The sequence below is a fragment of the Ptychodera flava genome, chromosome 16 (assembly GCF_041260155.1).
Source record: "Ptychodera flava strain L36383 chromosome 16, AS_Pfla_20210202, whole genome shotgun sequence".
NCBI classification, from domain to species: domain Eukaryota; kingdom Metazoa; phylum Hemichordata; class Enteropneusta; family Ptychoderidae; genus Ptychodera; species Ptychodera flava.
The window spans coordinates 24772991-24785809 of NC_091943.1; the positions used below are offsets into that span (position 1 = coordinate 24772991).

At 41.4% G+C, this 12819-nt stretch overlaps 1 protein-coding gene across 2 annotated transcripts; it reads right to left on the bottom strand.

Moving 5' to 3' along the window:
• Window positions 1–174: 174 nt before the first annotated feature.
• Window positions 175–12569, bottom strand: LOC139114391 (uncharacterized). 2 transcript variants are annotated; one of them, XR_011547862.1, is made up of 7 exons: window positions 11972–12569; window positions 6250–6398; window positions 4345–4462; window positions 3423–3673; window positions 2756–2923; window positions 598–1721; window positions 175–528 (listed from the first exon to the last, which is right to left on the bottom strand). XR_011547862.1 is itself a non-coding variant. In XM_070676106.1 (6 exons), the coding sequence occupies exons 1-6, from the start codon at window positions 12457–12459 to the stop codon at window positions 1126–1128; spliced, it is 1770 nt and encodes a 589-aa protein (XP_070532207.1). In that variant the 5' UTR covers window positions 12460–12569; the 3' UTR covers window positions 175–1125. The 2 variants fall into 2 exon arrangements, 1 of the variants encoding a protein (XP_070532207.1); XM_070676106.1 differs by having other exon boundaries at window positions 175–1721.
• Between the last annotated feature and the right edge of the window lie 250 nt (window positions 12570–12819).

A 12819-nucleotide genomic window follows, 5' to 3' on the forward strand; every position in this document is an offset into this window, starting at 1 on the left:
TTCGTAGCAATATAATATCAATAGAATACGCTGCCATCATTATTCATTCATTATTTCAAACATCTGTTCTGTTGGTGTTGTGTCAGAGCATGGAGTTTTAATTAAGGTCGGAGTTAACTCACGATAAACTGGTATATAATGTTCTGTCAATGTCACATTAGTGTTCCGTCAATATGATAGAGTCAAGGACAGCCAAAGTTTATTAACTTTATGTAACATATTAAGAAAGTCGAAGAGGAACGAGTTTCCTCCCTAAAAAATTTAAGAATTTCATATTCAAAACGTCATTCAAAATAGTACGATAAAGAGAAAACTTTTCAACAATATGTCCGTATTTCGTTTATAAGTTGAAAGTTTTGACTAACATGAGTATAAACTATATTCTGAACGGCTAGTCTGAGGCAAAGCCTATGGCTGCAAAGCGGTACAAGGTACAGTAAAACGTAGTCTGCTGTTAGTTGTTGCGGGTAAAACATTGCAAAGATGACGCACAACCCACAATGCTTGAAATACATGAAAACTGCAGTTCTGCAGGTTTTGTGGTCTAAAATCCTGTCGAGTAATATTGTGTCCATTAAGAGTATAGGTACACATAACTCTCTGAACGTGGCCGCTATCGACCTATACACTTGTATCGACCTATACGCTTGTTATTACATATCTTGAAGAACTGATATACCCTGAATGATACGTTCATGACTTATGCACGTAGCGTACCTTGTTAAAAACCCTGAGAACTAGAAATGCAACTAAGCGAATTTGGAATTGGATGAAATTTCGTTCTCCTGATATCCATGATATCTTAAGTACATTAAATTTTCTACTCGATAATACACATATGTATCGATAATTCGTAGACATGGCAGAAAGTCTGTTGGCTTACAAATATGAAAACAGAGATGTTATGGTGAAAGCCACAGCAAGTACAACTATACCGAATACGCCCACAGGCAAAGCCATGCAACGTGTGGACTTGTCCAGATAATTCACAATATAAAACATCAGCTTAACCCATGAAACTCATCCCCTACGTTAAATCAGAGTTCACTATTTCTTCCTAATAGTCTCGCAAAAGCTGAAAGGGCAACCTCAATGAATGGAATAGGTACAGAATTATAATTTCGGTCATTGCGTAGTTAGTCCTTCCACTTCGAAATAACGCAACGTAAGTACCAATTCCATAGTAATGTACGCCATGGCTCGTACAAGATCTGTTTGACCTACCAGGAATCTCGTTGGTGGCGCCACACTTATTAAAAAACTAGCTTCAGGGGCATCTGCCAACTTCAAATTCTTGGTAAATACCGGTGTGTATGAGCTGTCAAAATATGGAACAGTCACATCGAAGATGTTGCCACTTTCATCCATGTCAAACTCGATAGGCCATCCATGAGGGTAATATTTGGAATAGAAGTACTCGCGATAGGAGACAGGGCCCTCAATTCTCATGTACATTATAGTCGCCTTCGTCTGGTGAGGGGAGAGGCTTCCTCGCAGAAGCGTGCCAAATTTATACCGTAGTTCCCTCTTGTCCTCATCATACGTGACGGAGAAGTTACCAAATGCGAAGTGCCCATATTCACCGACGTAGTCTGTCAGCGGTCGTATTGGTAGGTAGGGCGAATACGTCATCGGTTTCTGGGGTTGGTAGATTCTTGGAGGCTCTCTCCAAGGGTTGGGATAAGTGCATCCTTTATCTCTGTCCAGCCATTGTTGGAGACCTGATAAAAATGGAATGTATTAACAGAGTATCAGATATCCGCGTTCCCTGAAGACATGTTATGGCTGAGTGTACCCTCATAATAATTTTATAAAGACGAAAACTGGTTCCGATTAGCAGCAAGATGCGTAAATCTGTATAATCATGCATACTATATTTTGCTGAAAGGCACATTCTGTCTTAGTACGGTAGAGTGGATGGGAATAGTATTGCCCGTTAATGTGCAACGATGTGCACATATAGGTAGCCCTATACATTTCGGTTGCTTTCATGTGTCAATCGTCAATATAATTTGTTGGAATTTATTCATACTCTAGTGACAGTGTACAAAAAAGCAAGGAGAATTGGATGGATACAGAAAAGCTGTCATATATGTCGACATATGTGCGCTATTCGGTATGGTACACGATGGCGTGTAATAAAGCGGAATATGGTCGACATAGGTACGCTGAGGATCACACACCTGTTCCGTACAGCCATCACCATTCAGAAAACGCGAGTGGCTAGGCCGTGATGGAAGCAAGACTGAAGAAAACTGAGCCAATTATGGGCAGTAGTATGGCTTCAAATTATTTTAGGAGTCACGTTTGTATGATTATATTTATTCACCATCAGAGGCCCCCTTAGACAAGCAGTGATTACTACCATGAGGGTAATGTGACCCAGTGTTCTCCAGAGATGTGCCGCTATGGCATTATATAGCTTAAGGTAGTATGCGACTCGAAAGTCTTAAACTTTTGCTCAAACTTTCCTAAAAGAATCTTTCAACCATTTCAAACTCAAGAATAAAATTCTTATAGCGGAGAAACAAATTACCAAGGATTTACCAATATTTGAAATTCAAAATGGCCGCCATCCCTGTGTCAACTCTACGGAGAAAATAAAATTTTCGATTTTTCAAAAAACTAAGGCTATGAAAGCTTTTCTTACTCCAAGAGCTTTAAAATGAACCCCACAAGTGGTAGATCAGAAAAGAATTGTAGAAATTTGGGAGTCCGAATATCTGTCCCCGAGGTGCGTTAATGTTAAACTCACCCAGAAGCAGGTCGTAGGCATACAAACTGATTGTGTAGACTGCGTCATAACCTCTGTCGTCGCCAGGGCTGTTTACGCAGACGAACACTCCTGAGTTTTCGCCATGGAACAAGCTGAGACGGCAGTAGTAGCCACTGAAAGAACCCGTGCGATGTATCTTCTCATAGCCTGTCGGACGGCGAAGAAAATAGCAAAATGTATGATTGAGAAGGCAGTGCCATTTTTTTAATTGCGTTGTAAGTTTGATGAATAAATGCTTCACAAAGTCCTACATATAGGCCTATATGCGAACCATTTTGATATAAAATTGTCATTATTTTTTCGCACCATAGACCCTCCAGGGTCTATGGTCACAAGCAACCCGGGAGGGCGGCACTGCCATAGGCAGGGCATACACATATGTGTCACACAATTTTTGACTCCGCGCTGTTACTGATTTTTGACCAAGTAAACATTTTTTACCGGATGTTTTGCCTCCAGCACAATTTAACCCATCACTTTGTAAAAAGTGCAGATTTTTACTGCAGTGTTTGGGCAAAATGTAGACTTATCTCCCAATTTGACCGCGACGGAAAGTTTGTGCTTCATAGGTTGATCTGTTAAGGGTATACCTGTGGCAAATGCCGGACGTACGACAGGTGCGTTGTAACAAACGAGGGAATCTCACCTCTATACGAGCCCCTGAACCAACCCATGCCATACGAAGCTCTCGTGTCGTCAACAGGATAGTTAGGTTTGTACATGCAGCAGGTGTCAGGTATGGCGAAGGCTGCGACGTATGTGTCTCCCAGCGCCACTTCATCGACCACTTGTTCGCCGGCCTGATTTTTGCCACGATTCAAGTGAAATTTAGCATACTCTGCCATGTCCACTGCGTTGGAATATATTCCAGATGAAGGTGCGATCCCATTCATAATACTATGACGGAACAAACACAAAAATAAGACTAAAGTAAAAATTCATAGTTCGCCACATGTTCCGTAACTTCCGAATGCACTTTAAATGCAATTCATTTGAGAAGGGCAAAATAATAAAAATGAATGCTTTGATAATCCCACTTTAATCTTAAGTTACCCCTTTGCAAGCGTAGTTGGCCATAGCTGTGGAAACGCAGCTATTTTGTTGGCGGGGTAGGGTGCGTCGCTATGCAGGTCATCAAAAGGTCAACCCCGCCACGGATATGCTCCGTTTCCACAGCTAAGTTGACCATAATGCAATCCATAGCCCAAACGAAGAAATAAAAATGTTTTATAGTCCCTGGATCAGCTAGTAAGGGTTTTTATCTTGATGGTACCATATAGTAATCGATTTGACAAGTTGGAACCAAAAATCAGTAACCACCATGATTGTATATTATCACCCAAACTTTGAATCGTCAACATGTCAGGTTACTCAAGCTCATTGAACTTCTAGTGTATACAAATCCCCCCAAAAAAAACAACAACAACAAACAAACAAAAAAACAAAACAGTATTTTAGAGTAGATACGACGACAGCTTTTCAAACGATTGCAATATCAGTGGCATTTCTCGGAAAAAAACTCTAAGAACGAAAAAGCCCTCGATGAAAAGTTCCTGCTCGCTTCGTACCTGACCTGAGCTGGTTCGTCCACCTCAATCCATTCACCTTCAGATTCAATCCTTGACCAACACGTGTTGTCCCAGTCATCGTCAGTCATATCGGCACTCACTCGTGATAAATTCATACCTGAAGAAGAGATAAATGTGACCAACATTAATTAGCATCCCCTGTGCTTAGGGACAAGCTTTTTAGAAGACAGAAGGGACAATAAAAGATTCCAAACCTTGCTAAAACTATTATAGTAGTTACAACAAAGATCGGTGACCTGTGAGTTCGTCCAGGAATGTGTATGATTCGGCCTTTTCTTTACAAAACACGAGAAAACAAACACTTAATTATAATGTCCTCGTTTGACCATCCTCCCTTAATCTTGTGTCGACCTCTAATCGGAAAGACTTCCCAACTCAGCCGTCACATGTTTTATTACATGCCTCGTAAATCGAACGTACCGCGCTCCATAGCATTCAATGGCAACTTGTTGATGACGTCGCGGGCTGCATAGTCATCTCATTTGAATGAAAGTGGTCTTGCAAATTTGGGGTCGAAAAATGATAAAATTACATGTTTTACAATGTAATTAATGTTTATGTTACAAAATCATTCAAAAAATTTCTATGAACAGCATAAAAGTGATTTAAATATATCAACGCGCGTTAATGATGAAAATCGTTCCATTTTTCAGCAAATTTTCGTCTAGTACGGATGGTCAATTGTATGTAAATCCAAACATTTGGGGTAAAAACTCTAGAGAGGCATGTATATACGTAATAAAAAAATTATAGTCTAAGCCAATATCACGATTTGTGGCCTGCCCCAGGGATGGTGATCATGACCGAAATATTGATGATACCGGAGCCGCAAGGACACTATCATTATTTGACCCAATGCAACTCTCTCCCAACGTACATTCTCTATACCTATACTTACACATAGAGAGTGTACGTTTGGAGAGATTTGCATTGGGTCAAATAATGATAGTGTCCTTCTAGTCTTTATGACATCTACATTACGTTTGAAACAACAACAACAACAACAACAACGACAAGAACAACAACAAAATAGTTATGTTCGTTAAATTTTATTGGTCAACAAGAACAATAACATGACTTATATAAATATAAATAACAATACAAACAACAACAACGACACAAACAACAAGATTTCTGGGCTCCCCGTGGTATTGCATATATAAACACCGCGTCAACGACTGACACATATGACCTTACGCGATGTCAAGAATGCCCATTATGTCTGTTGACATTTTGTTCCCGCGTACACCTTTTACGTGTACTGCCCCCTCGACCCTCTCCTTTCATTGAAGCGTTAAGAGAGTCTTATTGAAAAGCCAAAGAACTCTGCTCAATTTTGTGGAAGTTATACGGAATTGCTATCAGTTTTATACTGTCGGTTTTAATATCTACTTCGGGAATTCGGATAACGTAATTTTGAGCTTCGGTAGCAGGTTGCCGGATTACCAACTTTACGATAAAAATTCTGTTAATAATGAAAAGCAATAGTCTAATATTCTGTCTTAACAACTCAGAAATCAGTCACTCAACTCTACCATGCAAAAAGGCACATCAAGATTTTGCATCGTTTCCTGTAATGCATAATCTAGTCCCTCGGCGGAGTATTTTTGCCTTCGGAGATTTTAGGCCATGTGCGAAGGCCAGAAATCTCCGAAGGCAAAAATACTCCAGCGAGGGACTAGACAATGCACAGTGTGGTTAATAAAAGAAATTTTCATGACGGCTTGGAAAGACTAAAGTTCTCAGAAATGCTTCACCAAAATGCTCTGTCTGTCTGTCTGTCTGTCTGTCTGTCTGTCTCTACGTATTGCATTTTCAGGGGAAAGCTTAGCCTGGGGCAGCAGTCCGATGAAAAACATTTTCACGAGATAAAAGTTTATGTACCTAGCTTGTCAAAAATGATATTCCTGACGGCTTCTTCCCATGTCTGTTCCGTCAATACTTCGGTAACATATCCTGCCAGGACGTACATGTAATTGCTGTACAACCAACTTGAACGGAAACTGTGCGCAGCCTCAAAATACCGCATTCGCCTGGAACGGACGAAACTCAGTCTTGAAGATTAGTGATTTAGAATACAAGATAAATGCAAACCAGTCAATACTGAAATTGTATGTCTTTATGTCGTAGGAATCCCCGGGACGTTGATATGCATTACTCTACAGTAAATTATCCTATATCATAGAGTATCGAATATTGCATAAAAATAAAATCAGCAATTTTGTTTTACTATATTTCGAATAGATGATTTTGCAAAAAAAAAATTATATTATTGGCTGGGCACATTGACACGTAAGCTGAGGACAATTCGAATTTACGAAAACTTCCATCGAAACTTCAGCCACATTACCGTAACGGTTAAACAAATTGATCAAAATCAGATTTAGAGATAGCGACGTTTCACGTTTGAACTCTTGTTTTCTAGTAGAATCAAGAGAACTCTAGCTCCCTTTTTACCTCGCGTGCGCATGCGCGCAGCGAGGTTATGTCGCAGCGATGTCTGTCTGTCTGTCCGTCTGTGTGTCTGTGTGTCTGTGTGTCTGTCTGTCTGTCTGTTGGTCCATTTTCTCAAAAACGGCTGAACGTATTTCAGTCAAATTTGGTAGACATCTTCAGAATTCAAATGGCTAGAACTGAAAAGGTTTTGGTGGGCGTGGCTTGGATATTAATGAAGTTATGAAAGTTTAATTTTTCTGTTACGCCGCGTATGACAAGTGAAAACAATCGACTGTTTGAGGGCGCTGTGAAATGTGCTTGTCCAGGTTGGCTACAGCTGGATAGCTCTGGTTTCAACCACGGTCCCTCCGTGTTTCAACCTCGTATTGAACATTAAAAATATGATATTTTATTACTCATTCAACTCACTATTCAAGATAAAATATCGTTTAGCAAATTAGCTTCATCCTTGGTAATTGATTGTTTCCCTCGCTGCTCGATCGCCAGAAATGAGTACATACGTTCTTAGCCCTGCGTACGATGCTGTGTGTTCCGCTACAGCTATTAATAGCCCCGCTCACCACAGCCCTGCAAAGACCCGTACGTAGAGTTGGTGACTTCAAATCCATTTTGGACTTGACGTAAAAAGCCAAATTACTGCCGAAATTCAGCGTTCCTGGGCCCAAGTCGTATCCCTGCCTACCGCAGCTACTCGATCGCTTCCAAAAATGCCAGTCTTTTATTCTTTTATCGTAAATAACCGTCGATGTCGGCAACTCTCTCGCTAGCCCTGCGTACGTACGCGGTGTACGCTGTGCATTCCCTGTGTGCGTTCCTAACACACAGCGTACACTGCGTACGTAATACGTTCTCTACCTAGCCTCATGGCATGGAAGTGCTGATGAATAATAACTTTGGGTCAAGGTATTGAAGTGTCCAATCAGGTTCGTGCACAGAGTCCAAGGCCATGACCTACTTCATGTACTGCTGCACTAAAACATTTTACACAAAGTGATTTCTGAATTCAGTCACTCGGCCGCGCTGATCGCTAATCTTGAGTTTTGACTGTTGATGTCGTCGTGTCGACGTTTGACTTTAAGAATCGTGTGGGTTACTCTGGACATAGCGAACCAAAAGCTAGATTATCGAAGGTTAGCGTCATAATATTTGATCAATGCATTTTTCTCTGAGAATGAGATGTAGAGTGACACTTTTCAATCTTGTGTGTGTGTCAGCGAATTTATATTCCGGCATGGTTCCGCTGAGATCAGCATAATATTATGGCGACGTATTGACAGTCTGTGTCTTTTAAGTTGCTTTTCAAGATTGTATTAGCTACAGAACCAACAATGACAAATTTTTCATGAGATTTCCATGTTGGCATTGATGTTAAATCAGGAGCAGTAGGCTAGCTCCTGCCATGCTCCTGCGTACAATAGGTCTGCGTTTCCCGGCGGTACGGTGGTAGGCCGACGGCTTGTACCACGTCCACAGGACAGCACGTGGTAGAGGCCGTGTGCACAACCTGTACGCAGAGCTTCGAATACACTAGACAGAGTTCGTGTTTCCGTAAATTAGGCATTGAACTTGACAATATAGGCAATAACCAGAATCATCGACCATCGCCTGACAAGTGCACCATAGTCAGCTGTACATGAGTTGCGTGGCGTGGTGAGCAGGTTCCCATGGGTATTTATTTTTTGAAACGCGTACTTCAAAGATCACGAACTCATTTTGCTGCTACACGGCGCGGCACAGATGATTGTATCGTTTTTGGGCGCATTGAGATACTGTGAAGTAGGTCAACTCGTTCTACATGGCATTATATGTGAAATATGCAGAATTTATACGCAAACGCGACCTCTGCCAGTTAAGAGCCTGCTCAGCCATTTGCACTTGCATCGACAGATATTGTTGGATCATAATTTTTCAAATGGTTTCTTTTCTTTTTTTCATTGCGTAATACAGTGGGGATAATGTCAAATTTAGATAGATTGGATTAATTTCGGGAATAAAAACAATGTAATGTCATAAAAGCCAATACCCAAGAAGTACTTTACAAAATGTGCACGCGAGGCAATTCAGTTCATATCTGGTTGTTTGTTTGTTTATGCTTGTTTGATTTTTACCTCGCGTGCGCATGCGCGCAGCGAGGTTATGTCGCAGCGATGTCTGTCTGTGTGTCTGTCTGTCTGTCTGTTGGTCCATTTTCTCAAAAACGGCTGAACGTATTTCAGTCAAATTTGGTAGACATCTTCAGAATTCAAATGGCTAGAACTGAAAAGGTTTTGGTGGGCGTGGCTTGGATATTAATGAAGTTATGAAAGTTTTAATTTTTCTGTTACGCCGCGTATGACAAGTGAAAACAATCGACTGTTTGAGGGCGCTGTGAAATGTGCTTGTCCAGGTTGGCTACAGCTGCAGCTGGATAGCTCTGGTTTCAACCACGGTCCCTCCGTGTTTCAACCTCGTATTGAACATTAAAATTTAAAAATATGATATTTTATTACTCATTCAACTCACTATTCAAGATAAAATATCGTTTAGCAAATTAGCTTCATCCTTGGTAATTGATTGTTTCCCTCGCTGCTCGATCGCCAGAAATGAGTACATACGTTCTTAGCCCTGCGTACGATGCTGTGTGTTCCGCTACAGCTATTAATAGCCCCGCTCACCACAGCCCTGCAAAGACCCGTACGTATATTGGTGACTTCAAATCCATTTTTGGACTTGACGTAAAAAGCCAAATTACTGCCGAAATTCAGCGTTCTTGGGCCCAAGTCGTATCCCTGCCTACCGCAGCTACTCGATCGCTTCCAAAAATGCCAGTCTTTTATTCTTTTTTCGTAAATAACCGTCGATGTCGGCAACTCTCTCGCTAGCCCTGCGTACGTACGCAGTGTACGCTGTGCATTCCCTGTGTGCGTTCCTAACACACAGCGTACACTGCGTACGTAATACGTTCTCTACCTAGCCTCATGGCATGGAAGTGCTGATGAATAATAACTTTGGGTCAAAGGTATTGAAGTGTCCAATCAGGTTCGTGCACAGAGTCCAAGGCCATGACCTACTTCATGTACTGCTGCACTGTTTTGATTTTGCTTCGCCAAGAAACGTATTCGTCATTGTCCATAGAAGTATGTTTGCTCTCCTTTGAGGTTGTTTGTGAAACAAATTCCGGGATAGGCCTTGGAATGCATACGATCGGCATCGCGGCAGTGCATGTAGCTAGCCCTACGAGTATGGCGAGAGTGTCCGGCTTTGGCTACGCCGCCTCCCACCTCCGGTAGGCGGCGTAGCCCCCGGCGTAGCCAAAGCCGGACACTGTCGCCATACTCGTAGGGCTATGCATGTAGCGTACCATGCTTGTGTAACTGCCGAGCTCAACTTGCATTCACGGTTGATACTCGTGTACAATCATGATGTGTTCAATTCTGATGAAGATTCATAAGTCTTAGTTTTGCAGTCTTTTTTCCGTACGATAATCCTGACAATACGTGTTACTGTTAGACGAGGTGGCCATTTTATGATAAGTTTCAATACTGCACAGCTACATAGCGTCACTATCGTGTGATCGAGGTACAGCGTTGTTGAACGGGATACAGAAACTCTGCAGAGGGAGAAACGATCGTTGACATGAACAGTCAATGTACTTCAGCACGTAGTCCGCAGATAGCGGATCGTGTTTCCGTAAATTAGGCATTGAACTTGACAATATAGGCAATAACCAGAATCATCGACCATCGCCTGACAAGTGCACCATAGTCAGCTGTACATGAGTTGCGTGGCGTGGTGAGCAGGTTCCCATGGGTATTTATTTTTTGAAACGCGTACTTCAAAGGTCACGAACTCATTTTGCTGCTACACGGCGCGGCACAGATGATTGTATCGTTTTTGGGCGCATTGAGATACTGTGAAGTAGGTCAACTCGTTCTACATGGCAATTATATGTGAAATATGCAGAATTTATACGCAAACGCGACCTCTGCCAGTTAAGAGCCTGCTCAGCCATTTGCACTTGCATCGACAGATATTGTTGGATCATAATTTTTCAAATGTTTCTTTTCTTTTTTTTCATTGCGTAATACAGTGGGGATAATGTCAAATTTAGATAGATTGGATTAATTTCGGGAATAAAAACAATGTAATGTCATAAAAGCCAATACCCCAAGAAGTACTTTACAAAATGTGCACGCGAGGCAATTCAGTTCATATCTGGTTGTTACGTATGATTATTCCACATACAATTAATAACAAGCAAAGAGTTGTATTAGTGACCGTATTTGTCAACAAAGAACGGTGTTTGTTCGTTTTTTGATGGTTTGTTTACAAATATATTCCATAAATGATACTTTAAAAAGTTTATAATGCAATCCATATGATACCCCGCCTTTGCAATAAGGAGTAAGCACTCATGTGTCTCCAACACCCTCTCTAACTGTACTCATTAGAAAGGGTGAGTATTCAGAGAGAGTGGTGGGCAGTGCTTCTCCTCATGGCAAAGGCGGAGCATGCTCTATTTCATATGTGGGATTGTATTATAAGTTTTTTAAAATATCATTTTTGACTATATTTGCAAACAAACAAACAACACCATTTGTATTTACCATATTTACCAACCTTGGCCAACCGTATTTACCAACTTTTGCAAAAAGAACCAGTTTTTTTTTGTGTTTTCACGGGCCTAGATGATGAACAAAATCTCCCGCTTTTCCGTGATTTTGTGAACACGCTTGGATACCGTACGACTAACGACCCACATTGTCTTTGATGTCTGCGTCAGCGACGTAGCATGCCAGTGGGCGTGTCTGCAGCGAATTGAAAATAAGAAGTAGACTTATTTCCCATTTTCAATTATCGTCGGGTTAATGAATAAACCAGACATCGCATTGTATCTGCTATCCAGGAGTTACATTATGCTTATTTCGAAATCATACGGTTATATTGAAAGTAGGAAATCGAAATATGATTACATTTCAATAGATTTTAGCTGACAAGAAAAATTCGTTTTTCATTTTCCTGTATTGAAATCTCTGTGCGGTAAATAGGTTGGCCACGATTGTCACGGATTCATAACGCATTAGGAGGTTCAGGTAGTTAAATTCCTGGAAAATAAAATCGAAAGTAAACCGTGTTGACATATTTTTTTCTTGACATGAAATTTATTTACCTGACGAGTTCACTCCGTGTTAGATTCAAGGCTGCTGTACTAACTCCCCAGTACCGTGGAATACCGGCTTTATTGGCAAGAATATCGCGAAGACTAATCTCCTCAGTGCGAAACTGGCCTTGTAACCAAAACTCGTCACCTAGAATAGAGACCAAGGGCGTGCTCCACAGAGCCCGGGAGTGGCCAACCGCATGGGCAGCGACGGCTGATGTGAAGGTCTTAGTTATAGAACCAATGTTAAACAAAGTTTCATTGGTGACGGGCGCGTCGTCGTCCTTTCGGGCGTGTCCGAACCCCTCGGCGAAGATGGTTTCGCCGTTCCGCACCATGGAGATGGTAAGCCCGGTAACATTCTTGCAGGCCATAGTGTATGAAATGAATTCTCGGAGTGCCGCGGTTTCCACATCGTTCAGCTCCGTCCGCTGGAACGCATGGCAAAGGCAACACAACAGGCTGCACAGGGCGAGCTGGCGATACACGTGTGACATCTTTTTGCGATTTCAACAGAAACTTTTTGTTTTACCTGGTGTAAATACTAGGTACCAATGAAATGCTGTCTACCAACTGTCTGCCATGTTGGTATACAGGTATTCAAATTGTCATATACAGCCTTCACAGGTCATGCCATGTCACGGAGGACTGCTCAAAGAACGCTTGTTCCGCATTGAGTAATACATGTAGCTGCATTCACACTGTTTTATAATTGTTTTCTGGGACTGACTGAGACAAACAAAAAAACAGTACATCGAAGATGGATCAAGAATACATTTCATTGTGAAAACATGTTTAACAAAATATCTTGAGTATGCACATTATGTAAAACCCGATGTCAAACTACCTGACAAAAT